Genomic DNA, 25,902 nt, shown 5'->3' on the forward strand with positions numbered 1-25,902 from the left:
TCATGAATATGAGGCCCATTTGGGTTGCATAGTTCTAAGACAGCATGGCAACATAATGTCTCAAAAATATGATGATGATGACGATGATGAATCTTTAATCTATACATAGGAGATAGCCAGGGAATGAGCAACTCTCAGAGGTGGCCTTGAATTCCAGCTTACATAGCATCTTTAAAAACAAGCTGCATTTTAAGACCAAACAAGGGAAGGTAGTGAGTTTCTAAGGGGCAACAATTTGCGGGATGGCAAAGGGTGGTTAATAAAGTGGTATGTGTGGCACGTCTGCTGCTGTGTCCAGGTCCACAAAGGCCCACTGTGGTCTTCATTCCTGAACTCTGTTCTCCCAGGTAGAAGAGGAGGCTGGTACCTTTGGTCTTTATAAGTCAGTGTCCTGCTTGTAGGCAGATTGAGGAAAGGCAGAGCTTTCTGTATTTCCTGCTTCTTAACTGTCTTTATTGCAGCAAACCTTATGCCAGGTTGGAGTACTTAGTGTAGCATTCTGTAGTATGTTGGTGTCTAATCTCTTCTAAATGATTGTTGGAAGCATTTTGCACTGTTAGTCAAGAAGCATTGAGAAAAGGGGGAAGCCATTGAGATTTCCTCTCACTTACATTCTGTTGCTTTCTGGATGGAGGCTTTAAAGCCCATACTGTTGAGCTGTGCCATTACCCCTCTCAAGGCTCCCCCATTTCTTCCTCAGCTTCTGGAGCCTCACCCCTCCGTCCTGTAGAATAGGTATTAACTGTTACCGCCACACAACACAGCTGAACTTAAGACAAGTAGCTTTGCATTTTCTAAAATGCGATGTTGAGGATTGGCTTGGATTTGCCGTGGTTGGTTTTCATGAGTATAAAAGATTAGGACACCTCCTTTCGTCTTCCAATTAGCTCGTAAAGACCTAGCCCTTTAAATGTCTCCTCCATTGTACTATTGCTAACTTTGGGGAGTATACATAAGCTTCAAATGGTTTAACTTATCCAAAACTGCTTTAAAGTATCCTTTGTAATTTTTTATAGGTTAATTAACACATGATCTTTTGCACCACTTGGTTCAACCCAAGATATTAATCACTCCCTGTATTTGGAATAAAGTCCATGTTGTATAACTTTGACATGCATTAAATCCTTAGTTCAGTTTGATTTTTATGTGTGAGAGAGGTGACACAGAGTAATAACATGAATGCATGTTGGAGAATATAAAATCTTTCTATAAAACATAAATCTCTTTGAAATATAAGAATATATGTCATATAAAAATATCCAAATCCCTGGCATTGATCATTAGAATCTGTGGTTGCCTTGCTCTTTGAACGGGGCATTTTATAAAGGAATATCCTACTGGGAGGGCTGCTTAATGCTATTACTCCAAAGGAGCTTCGTGGATCTGGTCTGGTTGCCTCCTGGACCTCAGACACAGACTTTGTCACCAAAAGTTCCTGATTCTGAGAGGTTGAGGAAAAGAGTGGGGGCAGAAGCATCCTGCTGAGAGGGGAAAAGGTGTCATAGTCACTTCAGGTCCTTAAGGTGCTTCTCCTGGTGTTTTGTGTCACGGTAAGGACACCTCTACTAAACTGACTGTTGAAATGTACTTTTCATTTGTAGAGTTCTACTTAGGACCTCAGAATTCAGTAGCTCGCCTGAGCGGGCAATCATAGACATAACCTTCACAAACACAAGTTATTCCTTTTTTTTAGGTTCATTCATTTTCAAGTATTTTTAAATTTTGTTTAAACCTTTTAAAATAAACATGTTTAAATTTTTTCTTAAAAACATTTATTCCCTGTAACATGGTCTTACTCTTTTTTGTCCATTTTTTAATTTCTCTGTTCTGTCAAAGACAGGGTGCCACTATGTGTATGAGCCAAGCCTCTCCAGTCAGATTCTGGATGTTGATAGGATGGCTCCATCCTTGACTACTCATACACCTTTGGGCAACTTGCCCCAGCTCTCTCATGTATCAGACAGGCATGATAATAGTTCTTACCCAGTAGGGCAGTTGTGGGAATTAAATGAGATCTTTGTAAAGCTTAAATTATAGAGTCTGGCACAAAGTACATAGTTGCCTTCATTACTTTTACCCAGGCACCCTGCCATGGATGTTTATTTATATTCTTCTTTCATTGTCTTTTTTTCCCTCATAACATTGTTAGATGAAGGTAGGTTATAAATAATAATTATGATTTGTTCTTTATTTCCAAAGAGAATTAGTCAGTAGAATTTATAGTTGTGATTTATAATGGCTCACATATAGAACTGAGGCAATTCTAAATTTTCCTAGTTCTTCCTCTAGGAGAACGTGGCAGTAGTAAAGGAAGTCAAATCAGGTTTGTTTGTTTGTTTTCTCTACTGATAATATATCAACTCTTATTTCCCAATGTTCCTGACAAATTCTTTTGTTTAATCTGTAAGAGGAAAGAATTAGAAAACGTCATGTCCCTGTAGGTTTTTTTGCTACTGAATTTTTTGTTTGTTTGTTTGTTTTAATCAGAATTTTTAAAATTTATTTATTTATTATGTATACAGTGTTCTGTCTACATATATGCCTGATCGCCAGAAGAGGGCACTAGATTTCATTATAGATGGTTGTGAGCCATCATGTGGTTGCTGGGAATTGAACTCGGGACCTCTGGAAGAGCCAGTGCTCTTAACCTCTGAGCCATCTCTCCAGCCCCCTTGGATTTTTTTGTATTATGTTTACTTTTTAAATACTGTACCACAGCGCATTTTATTTCTCCTGTTTCATGTAATAAAGATGTAAAATGTATGAGGGGAAGGTGAAATGATCTATAATTCAGAGCTACCATGTGCTCATTAGGTGAGGCACCATTGATTGAAAAGTTGCTGGGAAATTCTGTCTGTCTTCCAGGCTAAACTTACTTTTCAGGCCTCATGAGGAAAGGGAATGTTGAGAGGATATTGATGCTTTCCAGATATTTGAAATTCTTTGTTTTCAGTTTTGTTTTCCCTCACAAGATTGTTTATTCTAGTCAAGGACTGCCCAAGTCATTGGTAGAAGCTGAAGATGTCAATGTTGCCAATTACAAACCTATATTCTAGTTGCTCATAGTATAAGACAGACCCACAAACTTCTGGTGCAGAAAGGAATAGAAATTACATGATGAGCCATGCACATCTTCTAATAAAACACTTGTAAGTTTATAAAATACTAATTATTTCTCTGTCACACTCACTAGAGGATTGCAGGAAAAACTAACCTAAAATTGAAGGTTAGAAACACATCTGTGTGTGGCCACTAGCCTGTACATGCAACTGTCCTGAGACCACCAGATGTGCTAAAATGAACTAGCTTTGGCTTGTTTGGTTTCTCTCCTGGCTCAGAAAACATATGTTATGATATTCTATAAATGTGAGAGGAGAGAATTGTAGTTCAAAGATTCTAAAGTGTATTGCTGAAGGCCATTTTTTCCCCCTAAAACGATTTGCTGAATAAGTAGTTGTGGTATCACTAAAGCTGAAAGAAACTGATTTTGTAAACCAACACCATGTCACCAAATGAACAGACTGTTTTTTATTGGACATGGAGATTTTCTGTCTGGTTCTTAATAAATTGCAAATGACTTATTGCTTCATAGTACCCATTTTGAACCTATTTTTATCCTCCCCTCTAAGGCATGCTTAAGCTAAAGGATACATTGCTGGCTTAGTATGTGTTGATGTTCGCTCTGGAACAGGATATGATACAGTATAATACTTGCATAATCAGAATTCTGTCTAGACGAGTAAAATTAAAATAGTGACAGAGCAAAAAGGATCTCTTTGTGAAACAGAATTCTTTAGAAGACATTTTTATCCAAATATTGATGAAACTTGCAGATAATGAATAGTTTTTTAACAGTATTAAAGTTGAGGTTTTAATATGTAAAATGTCTGATAGTTTTTTGCATATTAGATTTATTGATATACATATCTTCAGAAGAAAAATCATAATATGTAGTGCAAAATTTTCTCAAATGTTTTAGTGAAGAGCAGAAGGAGCCTCACACTGAAGCCCATTCACAATATGCCCTGGGGCACAATGTCTAGGATACGGACCAGGGGAAATGCACTCACATTGCTTGTGTTGTTTGCTAAGGTGTAACTAGTAACTGCACATAAGTGATGAATCAGTAAGAAGCTAAACAACACCATCATTTAAACCTTAAGACTGCTTAAACCTTAGCAGTTTTGACTAAATAAAATCATGTTCTTCAATCCTTGGGAAGTTTTGTCTTTGTTTAGTAGAATTTATGTCCTGGGTCATATTTTCCATTGAGAAAAACAAAGTTGTGAGGGAGCAAATTTCAACTAAGAACTGCTTTGTAACCCGTTGACTCAAGATCAGTGCTTCCTTCATCCCTGCGGGCACTGGGAAGGTATGGTAAAAGTCTGAACCTTGGGGTCCGATGTGACAGTGAGTGCCACATGATGATCCCAGATACACAGGTGACTGTGCCCTCTCCGTTTTGGATTTTTGAGGCAGGGTCTTGTTATGTAGCCCCGGCTATCCTGCATCCCAGGCTGGCCTCAAATTCATGGCGATCCTCTGGCCTCAGCCTCACAAGTGCTCACCACCATAATTGTTTATTTTTTCCATATTAATGAAATACTTTCTCAATATTTGTATAGAATAGAAAATAATTTAACTCTAACTTTCGAATGAGGAGTGAAGATTCTCAACAAACACAACAGATAGGGTTCTTAGTCACATTAATTCTTTGATACTGGACAAAACTTTTTTTCTTAGTGTGCCCATCAGTTAAATAGGCAGCATGTTAGTACATCCTTCTTGAGAGCATGAGCTGTATAAGATGAGTCAGTCCATACGAAGATATTAGCAGAGTGCTTGTTAAATGATGAGTTCCTCAAAGGAGTGACCATTAATATGACTATTTAAGTGCAGTTCCCTTGTTGTGAAATGAATCTGTATGGACTTCCTTTGATCATATCTTAAGTTTGAAATAACAATGAATTTTCTTGCATTATTAAGAGAGCTTATAGCCTATATATATACACATACATACATATATATGTATGTATATAGTGGATGAGCACTGGACGAGACTTATTTCACTTTGCATCATCAGTTGTTCTTCCCAGCCTGCATTTCAGACTCCCACAGCAACTGTCATTTCAGTTGAAGAACCTTGCAGCAATTTATCATCTCCCCATTCATGCTGTGTCGACCACCTGCTCTTAGAAGAAACTTGACTAAGAGGGATGGAAATGGCCCCATGGAAATGTGTACTGGTTGCCCTTTCTCATACATGAGGTCAAGAATAGGCATAATATAAGAAAATGATGAGGTTAGCCAGGCAGTTGAATCTTTTAAATGTATCCATCTAGATATATATCACAAAAGAGAATAGAAGTGTTGCAAGACCGTTGTAAATTGAAACCCATATCCTCCCTTAGAGATCTGTTTATGGTTCTCATTTCCCCCTTGTATTTGGATAGTAGAGCCATTATTTAAGGCAAGGATACGGTGATGAATGTAATGTGCAAACTTAATGGGCTATAAGCCTTGTGCTAATGTTTAGCGCCCGTTTCCATGCTTCTTCACTAAGCTAAACCTCCAGTAGCCAAGGCCACATCATGTGATCATTTCCCATTCAGTGGATATTGGTTTTTGTGTTCTCCGCCTGCGGCAGCCAGTTATTTGATTCTTCCATCAGATTTTGAAATTCAGTGGGGGACTTAAAACTAGAGATTGTGGATGTATTAATATTTCTTGGGTGGATAATCATTTTAATTTTTGACCATAAATAAATTATCATACATAACCTTTAATATGTATGGCATCCACAAACATTTATGGTCTTAAATTACTGGCTGGGTTACAGAGTGTGTCATTTGTGTTTGCTATAAACCTAGGTGACAGTGTATTATCAAATATAGGCTCTGTTGGTAGATCAAAGTTAATTCAAGTTTCATGAATTGAAACTTCCATTTGTGTTTTGAAAAATAGACATAGAAGACCATGAACTACAAAGCCATTGTGTCCTTAATTTAAATTAAGCAATATGATGTAAATCACTAAAGCATCTCGGATCTAAACACAGGAAGGATTGCACTCTCTCATGTCATGCATTGTCTTCTACTGTTTGGAGTAATAGCAGTGATAGTACTGACAGGGAAACAGCCCATGACTGGAAAACTTACTTTTTTGCATATGCATTTATACCGTTACTGCTTTGCCAGGTCTACCAGAAATGAAGCAAATGTTTGTCGTATTCGTTGCTCTCCAATGTTGAGCTTTCAGATGAAGAACAGTTAGAAAAAGATAAATATGAAATAAGTTTCTAAGTATTCAATTATCTTTCTCTTACAGTGAGAGATTTTTCTTGAGACTGAATAGAAATGGGCTTCCCAAAGCCCCAGATAAGCCCGAACGGCACTGCTCTCTCTTCGTGGTAAGTGCACCTTGTGTTTATGGCTCACGAGAATTAAGTTATTGAAAGTCAAAAATCATAAACTCTGTTTAAACGTCTTAAATCACTCACAGAGTGCAGTAGCTGTAATTCTGATTGTCATCAATCACAGTCGACTTGCTTCCTTTACTGTGTTTTTTACTCTGTTTAACACACCCATAGAGTACTGATGACTCCGGGAAACTCTTGCAAAAGCGTAGTGGTGACTGGGCCTAGCATGGCACGAGCTATCTATCCATGCTTCTTAAGTGCTTAAAGAATGAATGAGTATGAGACTTGATCAACAATGCTCTAACAGTGGTCTTTATTCATAAGTGTTTCTTTTACCTGGGCTAATCAGCAGTAGGGACATATTTAGACCTGGGTTTGAACAGTGTCCTTCTGCCCTAAGCATTCCATTACAGATGTCTATGTGTATCTTCATCCTTGTTTGCAAGAGAACTCACAAAGCTCTTTGAGTATTGCTGCACAGAATAGAATTCTAAAATAACCAGCCTTTGTTTCTCACTAGGATTTAGGTAGCAGTGACCTCAGGAAGGACATCTACATCACTGTGCACATTATCCGAATTGGTAAGTTCAGTGCTTGTGACTGTTGGGAGCAAGACCCAAGGGGTCTCTATGTGACTTGGTATAGCTTTATGTCTAGAACCGAATTTTAATCCAAGAAGCTAAGAGGTTACGAATTACTCTCTGGCTTCCTTGATCTCACCCTCCCACCAAATAGAATTTTTATCTTTTTCAATACAAATTGTTAAATACTTTATTGTGTTTTACTGCCCCCAATATTTGATTGAAACATGTATTTTTCTTTCAACCCCAGTCTGTAATACTCAAAAATCACTTTTTAGGAGCTAAGTTTTTTCCAAGCTTATGAAATCTGTGTAGCAACTAGCATCGTCTCAACCAAAGAGCACTATGGAATGTTGTTATGGAATATTATATGAGAAAGGGGTTTTGAGACGGTAGAAACTATGTGTTTTTCAGTTCATGTAATATCATCAGCTTGTTCAAGGATCTGAGAAACCCAACAGGGAAAAATGAATATGCCTGTCTAACTGTGTCAACTCTTACTTTCTCAAATTTGATCTGATCATGAAAACATTTAGAGAATGTATTTATACATATCTTACAGAACAATATTTGGTAGAGAGGGGATACTCTCCTTCATTTTTCTACATGAAACTCTTCTAAAAGCAGGCATTTCCCAGCATAGCACCTCACAAAGCGAGTGGTGTAGATGGCATGGCTTTTCTATTTATGCCACCTCCCTGACACCAGGAATCTGTCCCCAGCTTTCTGGCTCTGAGAACATTCTAGACAGGACATGCCAGTTTGGTGTGGTAGGATAACAATCATCAAAGCTTGAGTGCCTGTGGTGCATGGTCGTCACTTACAGAGTCATTGTTGAGGATGCCACCCACTTTGGTACTGTAATATCCTGGGGCGGCCTTTCAAATACAGAGTATTTTGTTAACGGTTGTCTTTTCCCCCCCTCACAATATTTTCACGATCATAAGTCATCAAAATAAATGTTGAAGTAGGAACTACTACCTATCCCTACTCCCTATCGATCAAATAAATCCTTGCAAAACAGTAGTTATTGCTTCCGTAGTTAGAAACTGATCAGAAATGAAACTAAAGTAAAGCACTCGAGAAGGGTTAAGACTTATCTGCCTGTGTTCTTGATGCAGGGAAATTAAGGAGAAGATTATTATCTGTCAAGGACAGATGCTTCTTGCTTTTTATAGAATATCACTTGTACCTGCTTTACTAGGAAAAGGGCACAGTGACCCTCACTGGCTGCCAAAAGCAAAAGCAGTAACGCCTCAGTTCTGGGAATATATGGCCAGGTTCTTGATTTGGAAAGAAGAGGAGGGGAGCGAAAAGAGGAGTTAGATTTTGAACCTCTGCTCATCCCAGAATACTAGGTTCTACCAACCTCTCTGCCTCCTTTATGGTGCTTCGCTGGTTGGTCAGGATTTTATTGCCCTCCACTCTTTCTTCCAATTTAGAGGATTTCTCTGGAAACCAACCAGAACTGAATTGTTATCATCAGTCTTAATAGTTGAGATCTCCAAGACTGGCATCAAATCTTTCTGGTATTGTGATTGCCCCAAAGCTCTGTGTACCCACAGAGCCAGAAAAGAGAACCTCAAACTGTGTCCAAGGACTAGAGAGACAAAGCCAACTGTAGCGAATCAGTGCAGGGTCTTCAGAAGCTCACTGCAGGGTCTTCCCCAATGAGATCAGGGCTCCTCAGTCTCGCTCCTCTACAGCATTTGCTTCATATTTTATAGTGCATATACTAGAGGAAGAGGGATAGTAAAAAAGGAAGACTGACTGATAAACACCAAATTGGATAATGACATCTTTTCCCCCCTATTTAATATTAGACTAGAGAGTGCCAGATACATCCTGATACACTGTAGAGTGCTGCTCGGATGCAAAATAAAATATGGACCTGTTACGGTTCTATAGACGAATTTACCAATTTCCGTCTATGTTAACTCTATTAACTCTATTTCAGCTCCAGCTTGCTCTCTGTTGATAGCCTACAGAAATAATGATTGCTAGTTAAATACTAATAAGAAGCAATGTGCCCATAGCATGAATTAAGATGCTCAAAAAAGGCTGGAGAGGTGACTCAGTAGTTAAGAGCACTTAGCTTCCGGAGGACCTGGATTTGATTCCCAGCACTCACATGGTAGCTCAGAGCTGTTTATAACTCCAGTTCCAAGAGATCCAATGCCCTCTTCTGGCCTCTGAGAGCACTGCACCCATGTAGTGTACAGGGAGGCATACCAGTAAAACACCCACATGCATAAATAAAATTTTAAAAAGAACTTGAAATTTTTAAATGAATTAAAACTTTATAACTGTCAGAACCACTCCAGGAATATTGGAACAGGACTGAGTTGGAAAGCACTTGTGTCCCAAGGCAGGGACATATGCATTTGATCATTTGAACATGCTAAGTTCAGAGTCTCAGATCTGACTCCTTCCAGATGTGAATCTTTATGTTTTTTGATTTTGAGAAAGGATCTTGCTGGACAGCCCAAGGTGGCATTACTCTCAGAAGCTTGTCTCAGCCCTCCAGGTACTGAGGTTACATGACCCAGGACAGCTGACAAAAGTTGAAGTTTTTGAAATGGTTTTTTAATATACTATTTTTAAGGTAGAAAATGAAAAGGGTACAATGACTATCCTTAATGATTTATACCTTATGGGATGTTTCCATAAGTCATCAAAGCAAGATGCTTCCCAATCTTTGGGTTTTCACATGTTTCTTGTGTTCTGTTCATGCTCAGAGTTTAAGCCTCTTGCTCAAGGTCAGACAACTAGGTGACTAGACAGGAGTCCTTAATTGAAGTGAAGTCTGCTATTGCCCTGAAGGCATTTGCTTGTCAGCACCTTGTTCCATTGCATATGGCCTGTCTTGTACCGGTGTCTATATCTAGCTTGCATTTAATTGCATGTCTTCATGGGTCATGATTACTTATTAACTGGACAGGTCGGATGGGAGCCGGAGAGAAAAAGAATGCCTGCAGTGTTCAGTATCGGCGACCTTTTGGCTGTGCAGTTCTTAGCATCGCAGACCTCCTAACGGGAGAGACGAAGGATGACCTTGTCCTCAAAGTATACATGTAAGAAAGATGCATGTGGTGGGGTTGGCATGGTTGGCATGGCAAGTACACCTTGGTGGGTGTACTTCTGATGGATAATTGAACAATAGGAGAAAAGATGGGTTTGAGTCATTTGTCAAAACCCTTATAATCTGTGGATCTGCTGCAAATGAATCCAGGAGTCACTGCCATTTGGGGGAACTATGAAGTGGGATATATCAATGAATGCAGTTTATTGGTTTAGGTAGACCATCTACATAGATAGAGATCTCCTTTAGTTCATAAACAACATAGCAACGTTCCTTACCTCTACACAATTCATTAGTTCTTTGAAAGTGAAATCTACTGTTTTGAAATATAAGGAAATTAGAATCAAGAGAGGGAGCATGGGTGGTTGCCCTCCTGCTTTGTGTGGTAAAGGACTGGAGCTGTTTCAGTAACAGACCCTGAGGAACTTGGCTTATGCAGCAGAGTTTATCATCTTCCAGTTAGTTCTGGAGGACAGACATCTGAGGTCAAGGTATGGTGAGTTTACTTCCTTCAGGGTAAGGACTGTGCAGACATCTGTTCCATGCCTCTCTCCTGGCATGGATACCTCTTGAGACATCACTCTAACCTCTTCCTTCATCTTCATATGACACATTCCCTAGGTGCACAATCTTTGTGTCTATTTCTCTTTTTGTAAGGACACAATAATGTTGGATTGAAGCTTACCCCAATGACCTCAATATGACTTGATTACCTCTTCCCAAATAAGGTCACATTCCAAGATTCTGGGGTTTAAGATTTCAGTGTTGTGCTGGAGTGGGTCTCAGTTTATTTAAACCTCTAATACTCCTAAGAAGATCATGTGGTCTAGTCCAGATTTTAAGTTAAATGATGTCTAAGTTGGTAATGTAAATATGTGTTTACATCAGCCCACCCTGACACCTCCATACAGGCTGACAGATAAGATCTGATGGACAGTGTCATGATCAGGTAGACACAGTAGAGCATCCACTTGGGGGTTCAAGGACTACATTGTGGGCCAGTTTCATGAACAAATTTGTGATACTATGTAGCTAGAGTTTTCCTGCCTGGCCCACAGTCAGGACAAATCTCTCTCACCTGCCAGTCCCACAGCCACTCAGACCGACCAAGTAAACACAGAGGCTTATATTGGTTACAAACTGTATGGCCGTGGCAGGCTTCTTGCTAACTGTTCTTATATCTTAAATTAATCCATTTCTATAAGTCTATACCTTGCCACATAGCTCGTGGCTTTCCGGGATCTTCACATGCTGTTTGTCATCATGGCAGCTGGCAGTGTCTCTCTCACTCAGCCTTCCACTTCCCAGCTTTATTCTCCTCCTTGTCCCGCCTATACTTCCTGCCTAGCCACTGGCCAATCAGTGATTTATTTATTGACCAATCAGCAACACACTTCACATACAGACCATCCCACAGCAATACTATTTATAGCATGTAACAGTAGGTGTTTTCTTTCTGTGGAATGGAGGTTTTGGTGGGGGAGGAATAGTACAACTGGCCCTTTGCCAATGTTTGGTCACGAAATTGCTTTGTGGTCACAGCTGCAGGGGTTCATGGATTTATCTACTTTTCTACCCTGTGGGGCCTCCACAGCACATTCAATAATTAGTTGACAAACAGATTAGGTTATCTGTAGCCTCTGGTTTTGTACCAGATATTTTTTTCTCTAAGTGGGTTAAACCTATGACCTTCATTTTAAACTTGAAAATGGTGGGTAATAAAATTTGTTATTCTTTTTTCTCATGGCAGCCCTCATTATTAATGGTTGTGATTAAATCCATTGTGATATTTGTCCTAAATGCTACTCATAGTCATAAAATATGGCTTAGTTGAGACCACTGTGACTATTGACAGCCCTCTTTCCATGGGTTGTAGACTGTCTTGGTCAGGGTTCTGTTGCTGCAAAGAGACGCCATGACCATGGCAACTCTTATAAAGGAGAACATTTCATTGAGGCTAGCTACCGTTCAGAGGTTTAATCTATTATCATCATTGCAGAAACTGTGGAAGTGTGCTGATAGACATGGTTCTGGAGAAGCAGCTGAGAGTTCTACATCTTGATTCACAGGCAGTAGTAGGAAAGACTGTGTCACACTAGGTGTAGCATATGAGACCTCAAAGCCTGTTCTCACAGTGACACACTTCCTCCAAGTCCACACCTACTCTAACAAGGCCACACCTCCTAATAGTGCCACTGCCTATGGGCCACACATTCAAGCACATGAGTCTATGGGAGCCATTCCTATTCAAACCACTATATATACTTTGTGCACAGGACTCTGTTCAGCATTTACATTCTCACAGCAAACCCATGAAGCAGATGCTGTTCAATCAGTTCACACAGAAGGAGACTGAGACTTAAGTACTTTGTCACCCAGGTACGAAAGAAGGGAATCAAAGTATATCTGACTCTGTGGCCTGAGCCTCAGTTCATCCACTTCTTTTTTCTTGGATGTTATTTCACACCGCTGTCTAGTAATGTGAGCATGATAGAACACGCGTTACTGAAGAAAGCCAAAACTCTTTGCAAACATAATCTCATTGTTTCTAACCATAGTCTTTCCAGGTATGGTGACAAGTATGTTTATCTCACCAATGGGAAGACTGAGGGGCTGACAGTGACAGGACTCACCCCTGATTATGCAACCAGCTGAAAAAGACCATTATACAAATAAACTGTAATTTTCTTATTGTCTTCTTTTTCTTAAGAATCAAATTATGTTCTTGGTTATTCTTTCTACAAATGTCAACTCAGCCAATTATGAAACAGTTCCAAGAGAATAATGCTAACCACTGAACACTGTCTCTGGCAGCAGGAAGGAAGCAGCCTTGGGATTGCTTGAGCAAAAGGCTCATTGGAATTTATTTGGAAGAAATTCTATTTGTTTAAGTGACCGAATCCTTACCTGCATCTGGGATTCAAAAAAAGTAACAAATACCTTGTCTGAAGCTGGAAGATATTTCAGTCACTTGCTTTAGGACTTTTGATATTACTTGAAGATTTTTTGGGTCAAAATATGATTTCCAGGGTCTATCAGGAAGCAAACCATCTTCCTTTCTTCCCCACTGGGCAGAAATAAGAAAATTGGAGGTGAAATGGACTAAATAGAATTTTATTGCTCATAGCTAGGTGGGTGGAATGGTTTTCCATCTAGATTTTATAGTCTTCTGAGAGCCAAGGCTCAGTTTGGTATTCCACTGCTAGCTATCCTGAAAATAACCCCCATCATATTTATCTTGGGAGACCCATGATGATATGTACGTATGTAAGCTAATAATGGTGAATTATATACCTCAGACATGCTCATTACAAAAATGATTGATGCTGTAGAATATTGGTGTTGGGTTGATAGTATATGGAGTCTTGATAACCAAGGCCAAGAAGGGGGCATTTGTAGCTCATAAAAGATAATATAATTATATATACATCTGGATGGGGAAGTTCTTTTTAACCTCATTAGAGCAGTTGTTGCAATACAGATGAATATCAGACACAAATGTTTGTTAGCCATTAGGAGTTACTAATCAGTGAGATAACCAACCACCATCCATCCATCCATCCATCCATCCATCCATCCATCCATCCATCCATCTATGCAACTGGTAGTTTTAAGGCTTTACTGTGTTCAAAGTATTCAATGGTACTCAGATAACAACCATCATATATCCAGTCCTTAAGAACCCTGATAGTCCACCATGTAAAGGTAGCGTGAGCTAGTGAGTAACAAGAGCTAAAATCACGGGCTGGAACTATATAGCATGGTGGTAGAACACTTGCCTAGCATATATGAGGCTCTGGGTTCAATCCCCAGCACTGACAAAAAAAAAAAAGGACCAAAAGCAAAGAGGTAGAGACAGGTCTGAAGGTAAAATGACAGAGTGATGTCTTTGAGACATGAAAAATCTAAAAGTATTTTGCATTGCCCTCTGATAAATCTTGGCAGGCTTTTCACTGGTGTAAGTTTTGTTAGCATTGATTTTGTTTTACTTAATTGGTTGCATTTTGACTTTAGTCAGACCTGGTCATGTTATAGAAGGCAGAAATTTTCTAATGAGAACCTTTATTTATTGAGCATCTACTGTATGTCAGGCAATACTTAATTAAGCCCATATATATTTAATATTCTAATATGTTAATTACACAGGTTTAACAGATAAAGAAAGCAAGCTGCGAGAAGGTGATCAACTTGCCCCCAAACATAACTCATTTAATAGTGAAAGTTTGAATCTCAGTTATCAAAATCTTAGTCTTCAATAGCTTCCACTCAATGGATTGAGGTAGATTGTCAGCTACTGCCAAATTGAGCATTTCTGCCTGGGCTGGGAAAAGCATGCTAAGTATGCCTCATAGCCAGGCACAGGGGACTCTAAGGAGAAAAGCATGTTCTAGTGGTTATAGCCAAGAGAGGAGTGTGCTCTCACACCTGGGACTTGAACTTGTGTTAGCGACTAACCAAATGGTTGTGTTTTCTTAGGTGTAATACAGAGAGTGAGTGGTATCAAATCCACGAGAACATCATCAAAAAGCTGAATGCCCGCTATAATTTGACAGGCTCCAATGCAGGTAGGTGTGTACAGCTGGCTGTCCTGCCCTACACTTTTCACGTCAGACCTTCTATTCATGTGTGTTAGACGGAAATGGTCAGCTCTTTGGGGGTTTTCTTTGTTTTTGTTCTTTGCTGTTTAAAAACACTCAGTACATTGCTCAGCATTTCTCTAGATGGTAATAGTCTTGCAAATATAATTCCTTATATAAAAAAAAAATTTCCACTCTCACTTGAAACAGTAGAGGATCTGAATTTGTTCTGTGCTGCCATATCTTGAGGCCTTCAAGTTTTTACTGTAAAGTAAAAACTAAGCAATAAACATGATTGAGTTTTTGTTTGGTAAGTGGAGACCTGACAGTATGGTGTAATAGAAAACATTTGTCACTATCTGTTAATGAACAAATAAATAATGTCATCGTATGGGGTAACAAGCATACAGTTTCACATTGAAGTGGGATGCAGAGGGGAGTGATGCTGGCTGTAATGTCACATAGAGAAAATGTATGCATGCTTATTTACAGACTGCAATAATTAGATGCCACCATGAATTATATGGTGCATAGTCTTTTCTGAGTAGCAATGTGTCATAGACTGCTTCATATCTTATAGGTTGTGGCTATATATAGGTAATCTAGGCTAATTATTGGTTGGTCCCTTTGAAGCCACTTCCTATTATACTCTAGACTTTACTTCTAAGTTACCTGGTTCCATTTTTTTTTTAAACACAGATCCTTATTTAGCTCCTAAAGAGGCTGGGTGTTTTATTGTTTGTTCTTTGTATTAATACTGTTGTCTTACTGATAGGTTGCGTCTTTGAGAAATACTCCACCTCTCCTACACTTCATTTCTTCCATCTTTTCCCTGTAGCTTTGCTAGCTAACACCTCTTTTTGATTGCTTGTTTTTAACTGTTGTTGTCCTTGTGACTACATCTGTTAATTCCAGAAGGAAGGGCTGCACACTTGACCTGCTGGGTCAGAGCTCCGTGTGTTTCATGTCCTTTATCAACATTACTGACTAACCTGATTACTTCATCTTCCTAGACCCTTAAATGAGACTCTACCAGAAAATGAAACACAAACCAACTTAGTCCTGAGCCTTTCCTTTTCTATTAATAATTACTGTACTGTAAAAACAAACAAACAAAAAAGCCATAGTTGCTACTACCTTTGTGGAAAATGAAAGGCTCCATTGTAACATAACTACCTCATATAAAGGCCTTATCTCTATGGGGAGAGCCATCCCATTTGGTTATCCACTAGGATACATGAGTTCCTTAGCATCTGGGCACATGCTGGTTATGCCTGGTTTCTGCTGTAAAGCCTCCTGTCCTTAGGATATCCAACTTCCCATGCTTCTCTTTCAAGTCTGCATTCCATCCAGGTCTTACACTGCCAGCATCTGGATGACTGGGACACCTCTCATCACTGCCTGATCCCTTCTAGCTCTTTCAACCCAAGACCCGCCCCGCTCCAAGCCTCATCAATGTGCAGTACTTTAACGTAGTAAAAGATCACAACACACCTTCTAAAACAAAGACCTCCACACTTTCCCGCCAAGTACTTCCCTTCAGTTTTGATGAGTCATCATTCCTGTCACCTTGATCTGTCTGTGTCTTCTCCCTGAGGAGAGGGAGTTAGCAGCCCAGGAAGGCATTTGGGCTTCATTCAACTTCATTACTGAATTGGAGGCACTCTAGTGACTTACTTAAAATAGTAAAGAAAACAAGAGTACCAGAAATTCAAGTGGAGAGTTGGGGTGTGGAGTGTTGAGCTGTCACAATGGTTAGAAGATGCCTTCTACTGTTTTCTCCAGGGACCACAGAATCGTTGATTAAATAGGACCACTGATACCAAATGATTTCAGGAGAAATTGAGTTCATTCTATGAAAGGGCTGCTGTTTTTCCTGTTATCATTGGTACTGGAAAAAAAAAAGAGGGGGAAGATTTATTTTAATTTGCTTTTGAAAGAATTCTACCAGCTAATGCAGGCCTTTGGTTCCACGGACGCCCTCCTGGATGGTGGGTCTTGTCTGTGTAGTAGGGAAAGGGGTAAATCTAGAAAACCGGCGTTTTCCTTCTAACCTAAGAACTTGCTGGAAGGAAGATTCGCCGCTGTGTCTGTTGCATTTAGAAAGTGGGAGAAAACAGTGAGTGATCCATTTTACTTTTAAAGATTAAAAAAAATCACTGAATTAATATAACTCTGTAATTAGGTTAAGTAATTTGAAATTTTAATAGTTGTATTACATGGGGCTTTTAAAATGTATAAATAGAAGGACCATTGAAAACATTTGAAATTCCAAAAATATTCATTAAAAATAAGTCACATTTGAGTTTGTTGAGCAGAAATGATTATTATAAACATCATTTCGGGTAGATGGCAGTTGAATTCTAGGAATGTAGAATTAGACTGAGCCAACGTTATTTACTTAGGCAAATTCAGTGGTAAGACCTAAGTCTATAAAAACAAAAGTCACTGGTAGAACTGGTGAGACAGGTCCATGGGAAAGAACTTCCTGCTAAGCCCAATGGTCTGAGTTAGAGCCTCAAAGACCACATAGTGGAAGGAAAGAATAACTCCTGCAAGTTGTCCTGTGACCGCCACATGTGTGCACATCTCTACACACACACACACACACACACACACACACACACACACACACACACACACACACAGAGAGAGAGAGAGAGAGAGAGAGAGAAATGTGAAACACACTGAGTGTAGTTCAGTATATATTAACAGAAAATTCAAAAAGTTTTCATATCATCTGTGTATGTATGATGTATTCTAGTTTGCACACATGGCTTATAAACAAAAGGAATCCTATTTGCTAACCAGGTAAGTTTCTAGAGTCTGCACTTTTGCCTTAGTAAGATGAGTGTATACTGCTCACTCCTCCAACTGTTCATTTTAATCCCCATGAGATTTCACAGGAATGGCCACGTAAGGAGCCTCCTCCATGGAGAGAGCAGTTTGGCTCTATGCAGGCTGTTACAGTACTCCTTAGCTGCAGTTGCAAAGAGACTTCTGTAGTATTAGATTGTGTTTCTGTGTTGACAGTCCTATCTATGCACACCAGTCATTTATTTTAGTATCTTACAAGTGATCTGGTACCCAAGGATTTTATCAGTGCCCCTGGCTGTTGCAAGTTGAGTTTATAAACTGCTTTCTCAAAGCGCTAAGACAGAAGTAGCACCTTATGGCACCACCTATTGACTAGAAAGATAGTGTGGTACCGTTCTTGTTTATTTTTGGAATTTCCTAATTAGAAGCCCATGTTGTCTCTTTTATGTTTTTGAAGTTTATTTTGTGGTCAGTTATTCAATAAACAAAAAAGTACCGAGTCATGCAAATACTTACTCATTTCCCATAGGATTTTTTTTTACTACATTTTGCTATATTCACTTTATCTATATTCCCCAAATTTCAGTATGTGTGCATGTGTACACAGTCACTTGACTCAGTATTACTGAGTGGCTGGAATTCTTAACATTGGTCTCTTTGCTCCTTTGTGCATGTTGGTACATATGTACATCTCGGCACCTATACACACACACTTGTATAGATATGTACACTGTGTATCATACATGCATATATGTACTTCTTTCTTTTTAACTACCTAAGAACAAACTGCTGACTCCGTTCTTCTCTACCCCCAACCACCATATCCAGTGTAAAATATCAAAATCAGGAACTCAACATTGTTATAATAATATTTCTGATATGTAGACCTTATTAAATATTTGACAATGTTCTCAGTGTCCTCTGTAATACAAGAAAACACAGGCTAAATCATGTGTGGTTGTTATATCTCTTCTGTTCCCTTTTTCCTTTTAGTTTTTCTTTATATAGTTCAAAATATAATACTAAAGAGGCTGGAGAGGTGTTTTAATGGTTAAGAGCACTCACTCCTGTCCCAGGTTCACGTCCTAGCACACATGGCAGCTCACAACCCCTCTAACTCCAATTCCAAGGGATCTAGTGCCCTCTTCTGGCTTCAGTAGACACCAGGCATACATGTGGTACACATACATATATGCAGGCAAAAGATCACTCATATATATTTAAAAATTTTTAAATGTATTAAAATACACTCTAAGATATTTTTATTAATTAAACTTATCATTTATTATACATCCCAACCAATTTCCCCTCCCTTCTCCCCTCCCATACCCTCCCATACGCTCCCTAACTCCCCTACCACATTCCACTCCTCTGTTTCTGTTCAGAAAGGGGCAGGTCTCCTATGGCATATTAAGTTGTGGTAGGACTAAGCTCTTTCCCTTGTATTAAGGCCAGGCAAGGCAATCCAGATAGTTCCCAAAAGCCAGCCAAGGCATTAAGGACAGGCCCTGCTCCCACTGCTAGGGTTCCCAGAAGTGGACCAAGCTACACAACTGTCACATATATGTAGAGGGACTAGGTCATTCCCATGCAGGCTCTCTGGCTGTCAGTCCAGACTCTGTGGCCTCCTGTTTTTAAGGGTATATGCAGTATTGGAAACAAAACAAACAAACAAACAAACAAACAAACAAACAAAAAACTAGCTTCTAATTAGAAGCTAATGGAAATAGTGATTAGAGTTTAATGTTATTATGTGTGGTAGTTACATTTCTCTAACTTTTATATGATCACTAGGTATCTTAGTTAGGGTTTCTATTGCTGTGAAAGACACCAGGTTCACAGCAACTCTTAGAAAGGAAAACATTTAATTGGGTCTGGCTTACAGTTCAGAGTTCAGTCCATTATCATCATGGCGGGAAGCATGGCAGCATGCAGGCAGACATGGTGTTGGAGAGGCAGCTGAGAGTTCTACATCTGGATCTGCAGGCAGCAGGAGAAGAAAATGAGAAACTGGCCTGGTGTGAGCATCTGAAACCTCAAAGCCCACCCCCAGTGACACACTTCCTCCAATAAGACCACACCTCCTAATAGTGTCACTCCTTATGAGCCTATGAGGGCCATTTTTATGCAAACTACTGCACTAGGATTGCTGTGTAGAAGATCTGCTATTTTACACAACATGTTGAATGAGCTAAACAGTCATGAATACTACTGTAGTGTGTAGGAAAAGTAGCTGTTCTTCATCCATCCTAACTTCTTGGCTGATCCTTCTGTGACTAAGAGAGATTAACAAAAGAAAATATTGCAGACTTGTTCTGCGCGTTCTGTTGTAGAAACCTGCATTAGCGGTGCTGAGGATGTGGGCAAGCCTTAGTGCTTTTACAGCAGGTTGAATGGAGAGTAGAGAGTCAGAAAAACAGGACAGAGTTCCCAATCTCATGGCAATGAACCGGGGGTCTTAACAAAGCCTATTTGTTTAAGTGCTGCTACAACTTCCCTTTTGTATGTGTGAACATACATCTGTATGTTCTTCTTGGGCATGAAAAGATGAATTTTTGACCCATTTCATGGAAGACAAGCAGGGAAGGCCAGAATGACCTGCTAGCACATTGTTTCTTCCTAAATAGTCCACTAAAATTCCTTCTTTGGGTGTATCATAGCATATTCTGAGCACCATCACTATGTAATATATATATTTAAGAAATGGCTTTGAGCCAGTAGATTCTTAGGTGCTTGGTGTTCTGAAAAAAATAAAAATAGGTAATAATATTTACTATAAGAATGAACAAATAAATAAAGCCCCTAAACTAATAGACGTAAGCCAAAACTTAGACGTAAACCTGTGTGTGTGATGAAAATGTTGCTATCCTGAATCAGAATAAAGAATGGAACTTTAAAGTGGAAGACAGCAGTCAAGAGAAACTGTTGAAATCTTCTGATGGTGTCATCCTCCTCTGGTGAGCGTGGGTTTCTCCCCAGCTCTCATCTCTAGCTGGTGAATTTACTTTCTGGATAAGACTCTGTGAAAGTAAATAATGGTGGATGTCTCTACTGTTCCTTCACTTGACATTCATTGACTTATAGGTCAGTCCTGTCTTATTTTCTCTATAATTTTTAGCCGTTGGCTGACTACTTCCTTGGAGAAAACATAGCATTTTCCAAATTTTGAAATTTAGTGGAGGAGATCTGTGGACCAACAGCTATAATCAGCAAACAGTGCTCATGCCTTTCTAGGTCCTTCTGGATGTTAGGAGAGCCCAGCAGGTAGGGCTAACCTCTTGCCAGATCCCAGGAAGCATGATGATTAACTTTGATGGTCAACTTGACTGGATTAGAACCAACTGAAAGGCAAGATGCTTAGACGCTCCTGTGAGGAATTTTTTAAATCAGATTATTTGACTCGGGAAGACCTATGTTAAATGTAGATGGTGCCTCTCCCATGGCAGTTCAGATAAAAGAAGGTAGAAGGAACACGAGTGTATGTATGTAGTAAGGATTCCAAGTGTTCCTCTCACTGGGATGTTCATCTACCATGCTGCTGCTCCAGCACATCAGCACTGATACATTCTCCAGTTCTACCCATATTTGAGTAGTATCAATATTAATGATATAAATCTGTGGCTGTCCAAGATGGCAGTATTCAAGGACACCCAACTTCTAGTACATGGCTGTCGGTAGTGTTTCAGTAGATTGGTCTCCTGTGACTCCCCAGAGCAAACACCTCACAAGATCTAGTCCAGAGTTTGCTATTTGGTAGCTGGAATGCACCCCTGAAACTTACTTCTCTCTTGCTCTGAGCAAGTTCCAAGGGCTCCAATGTCCTCTTCTGGCCTCTGAGAGCACTGCACCCAGTATAGTAACAACAGGAGGAGGGACCTTTGGGATAATTGGATTGTGAGTGGTTGAGAGGAAGATGCTCTCATGACTGGCTTTACAGTACCTATGTGAGAAAGACCTCCGAAGTCTTACCCTTTCTCTATCATGTGCAGGTATAGTTGAGTGGGAATTAGGCTTTTCATTTGAACTCAATCACAGGATTGTAAAACTTATATACTTCACAATATTTCTAGTAGAGTAAGGGTCTGGCAGCGGCAAAAAGGGCCTAGCAGGATACTTTCTGTCGGGGGCTTTTACACACAATAGTGTCTGTCTTCATTGAAAATGGTTTCTCCATTTTCCACCTTTCTGTGTTTTCTCTTTTAAAGTTTGAATGCTACCTTCTCACAACTAACTTCTGTAGCAAATTTTCTTTATAACCACAGTATCTGATTTATTTTCTAACAATTACAATTAAAATGAAGGAAATGTCCAGTAGAACACACAAAAAATGGTATGCAGGAAGTTGAGTAGATGAGCACGTTTTTTCTTAGAGTGAGGTCTTTAGTAGTTTGAACTACTTAATAATACATATTCAACTACAGTTTTAATATTAAAATTTAAAATATCCTATGTTTAATGACTAGTAAGCACTTGAAAAGTATTCATTTTGTGAGTAATAAAATAAAAAGTAAAAGATTCATGCTGTCAGTTATAAGATACATAGCTGAAGCTTATTTTGATGTCTCCTGGTGCCAAATCAGAGGAGAACAGTGAATTGGGGGTGTTAGTCAAACCCTAAGGGAGTTTTATAATTTCCCTGGCTTTGAGGACCAAACCCCTAAGGTGCTTTCTGAATCCTTTTAAATGACTCTTAAAGTGCCTTCCCATTTTCTGCTCACAATATGTGTGTGTGTGCTTTAGAATACGACCTTAGCATAATGCCTTAGACATGCAATAGTTCACGGAGAATATGAGTTCTTGGAAGTTTTTGCACAAATTACCAAAATTAAAAAGGGTTTAGATATCCAATTTGGAAGAAAAATAAATATAGCCTAGAGAAAAGATACAAAGCCTGAGGTCTGGGGACTGTTATGCTAATTAATAAAAAGAGAAGGGAAAGTTGCTGGGGACTGGGTTGAAGGTCCTGCGTTATATGTTCACTTCCAGTCTATGCTCAGGACATCCTGCTGAGACTGCTTCTCATCTTCTACAACACTTTGTGATAGTAAGTTTAATCCCGCACTCTTTTTCACCTACACTTTCAAAATCACACATAATGAGTGTGCTGCCTGCTCCTGTCCTGTGCCAATAGCAGACCTTGGTTCAACTAGGAATATTTTAAAATGTATATGAGTTTTTTTAATATCATGGCTGGGTTCAAATGAAGAGCCTAATTCCAGCCTCACTGTTGAATTTGTTTATTTTGGGAAAAAAGTTAAATGAAGCAGTCTGGAACTTTTTCTTAGCATATTCATATTTTTAAATGCTGACTTTTATGAAAAAGAGGGACCATTAGGGTTGAGTGATCAAAATTCATGAAACTTCTATTTAAGAAAATAAAACAAATGAGGATTATTATAGATACACCAACTATATTCTTCCTTTCATATCCCAATAGTTCAGTTTGGGGATTCATTTATAACTATTTATGGATTGTAATATGCCCTTTAACTCGTGTGTGAAAATCTCATTACATGATTAGCACATCTATTCTTAGCTCAAATATTTTTAGTATAATTATTTATAGAGCATGTATTTTAGTATCTTATAATCTTTCTTTCAAACATTTGTAGAAACTCAAAAGAGAAAATAAAAAAAATAGTGCAGCTGGGCATATCATTAATCCCAGCACGTGGAGGCAGAGGCAGGTGGATCTCTGTGAATTTGAGGCCGGTCTGGTCTACAGAGCAAGTTCCAGGCTGGCCAGAACTGCATGATGAGACTTCATTTGTGAATAAAAGGAAAACAAGTACAGTCTTAGTCTTTAATTGGTTTATATGTCTTAGGTCAAAGTTTCATCAATATCAGTCTTATTTACACTTTAATTTGGTACATTATTGAAATTTTAGAGAAGGGGGTAGTCTTTTGAACAAAGCATGGATAATGTTGGTGTCCCTTAAATGCTACATAGTTAGAAGATTTTTGAATGGTTATTCAATTTTTGATTTACAATTCCAATTCAGTTGCCCGCTGGAGGCATTCTATTACACTTTCTTCATGGACTACTGTGGTATAGGAAGAAAACAGATGCCCAGAATTTTTAAATAAATTGATTTTCCAAGCCTGATATAGTCAACTGTGTAACCCGTTCTTCTGCTTCCAACGTGAGCGTGTGTTCAAGGACTGCAGTGTGGTCAGGGGCCAAGCTTACTTGGTATGTGCAAAGCCCTAGTTTTAATCCAGCGTGGAGTTAGGGCAGAAGGTAGAGATGTGGTAAGAAATTGAGAAATAAAGTTCGTAGAAAGAGAAATCTTGCCCTTCTATGTAAAGATGAAGCTCAAATCTAGAATAATATTCAGCTAACTTGTCTGGTAAGATGAGGGCCCTGACGAGGGGCAGGGAGTGCTTAAGTTGAACTGATCCAAGAGTGTTAAGGCAGGACCAAATAAGCAGTGCCCAGAAGTCCTCTGGTACTGAGCCCTAGAAAGCTGTTGTCTGCTTTAAGGGCTAATGGGCAGAATGGTTCTTCCTCAGTACGTTAACCTTTATGCCCTTAGTCTGGATTTACATTAATGCAATAGTTTGCAAAAATTCATACTTATAAAATTTAAATTTTGTGTGTGAAAATAAAACTAATCCCAGCTGAGTGGTCTTTTTAAAAAGTAAATATGTGACCATTGTACATTGTCATTTCCACACTCACATGGGTGGAACTCTGTGGGGGAAACATTCACCCAAAATGAGTCATGATAATATTGACAGGATTCAGTTGCCAATAAGAGGAAGCAGATGTGGCCAATGAGAATCACAACATCTTAGAATTTTAGACAAGAAATCATCAAGAAAAGGCTAAGATGTAATGCAGGACAGTCATAATATAAAATAACAAGATTTTAAAACTAATGTATAAAAGATGTTGACTGAGTATGTATTCTGCTGACATTACTCTACACACTGGCATATCACATTTAAAAAAGCAAAGTCTGTATCAAGTTGGTGCTGAGATTCTAATGGTCCTAGAGAACCAAACACAATGAAAATTCTTGTTTCATGTCATTGAAATAATAATAAGACTGCTTATCTAGGGAATGAGAACAGTTAAAAAAAATGAATCAATATGCTGAAATTAAAGTTTAATTCAGTCAAGATTCTGCACAAAGGGATAATGAGATGGAAAAAATCTGAATAAACACTTAAAAGATAGAGAGAAATGAATGGAAAGACCAGTGTGTGTCTAATAGGGCTTCCAGAAGGGGCTGAGAGTAAAAGAAAAAGCTGCAATATTTGAATGCTAAGAATTTGAGAAATGGAAATGCTCAGATTTTTTTTTTAAAAGAAATTATAAAGAGGGTAGATAAAATTAAAGTTATATCTAGGTAAGTTGTGAAGCCACAGAGCACCGAAGCCCAAACTAAAACCTAGGAGGAAAATTTTGATTACCTTTCTTCCCCCTAAAAGTAGTTTCAGCAGTTAGAAAGGTCTGAATGTCATGGAATGTCTCAGAATTGCCATAGGAAAAAGGCCAACTTTGCACTCTATGTTTGCCACATTGTAACTTCAAAGTGAGGGTTAAATAATTCCAATTTCAAGTTAAGTCATGGAAAACCTACCTTCCACTTTCACTGAAAGAAGTAGTGGGAGTGACCATGAGGGAAAAATAAGAATGGGGTCCAGCAGCAAAACGATGTAAGACACAAGAGCGTGCCAGGGCAATGGCAACATGGCAGGAAATCCACCCAAGCACCAGCTGCAGCTGCAAACAGCATGTTAAATGATGTCCTCTTTAGAGGTGCAGAGACCTGCCTGGCCCCCTTCCCCATTGTAGGATGAGATGTAAACAACTGATTAAGTACAGACTTTAAGTCCATTATTTGTATTAAAAATTTTAAAAGTAGAAACAGAATATATGATTTCCAGAGTAGTAGAATAAAAACAGGTAAAATAAGAAAACCCAACCCATTGTTTATGAAATCATGATTTTACAGTTTTACATTGCTATATGTTCACAACTATGTGCTATTTGGTTCATTAGAAATGAAGAAGGGAAAAGATGAAACAAAGAAAAACCTATAATTGAAAAACAGGAAGATAGTAGGGATGACATGGACCTGCTTACCCAATGGCAGGCTGAACATCTCAGAGGTTCAAATCTCTGACTTGTTCCACTTTCGGCTTCTATCTGGATGTAACACACGAAACCCCGAGTGGGGAGTTTTCCACTTTCACATCTCTCTGTGTGGACTGCTCATCGTGTGTTCCAGTTACATCTTGTCTCATCTTCTATGTTAGAACTGTGATGTCGATAGACAGTTTTGCCTTAGAACCCTCCACAAAGCCATGTACCCAGGAAACCCTGGGCTCTCTCTAGTGATAAGACAGCCCTAGTAAATGTTTTCCTCCTCCTTTTTTTAATTTATTACTTCCTAAAGTTTGATTTTACTTTTTTCA

At 39.0% G+C, this 25,902-nt stretch overlaps 1 protein-coding gene across 1 annotated transcript in view; it reads left to right on the plus strand.

The window, feature by feature from the left end:
* Positions 1–25,902, plus strand: part of Dock4 (dedicator of cytokinesis 4) — a 413,592-nt gene that overhangs the window by 216,748 nt on the left and 170,942 nt on the right. The window contains exons 9-12 of the mRNA XM_059279518.1: positions 6,328–6,409; positions 6,939–6,999; positions 9,941–10,073; positions 14,558–14,646. Of these exons, the coding sequence (XP_059135501.1) occupies positions 6,328–6,409; positions 6,939–6,999; positions 9,941–10,073; positions 14,558–14,646 (365 nt within the window). The remainder of the gene's footprint in view (positions 1–6,327; positions 6,410–6,938; positions 7,000–9,940; positions 10,074–14,557; positions 14,647–25,902) is intronic.

Source organism: Peromyscus eremicus, chromosome 14 (genome assembly GCF_949786415.1).
Source record: "Peromyscus eremicus chromosome 14, PerEre_H2_v1, whole genome shotgun sequence".
In the NCBI taxonomy this organism is placed as follows: Eukaryota; Metazoa; Chordata; class Mammalia; order Rodentia; family Cricetidae; genus Peromyscus; species Peromyscus eremicus.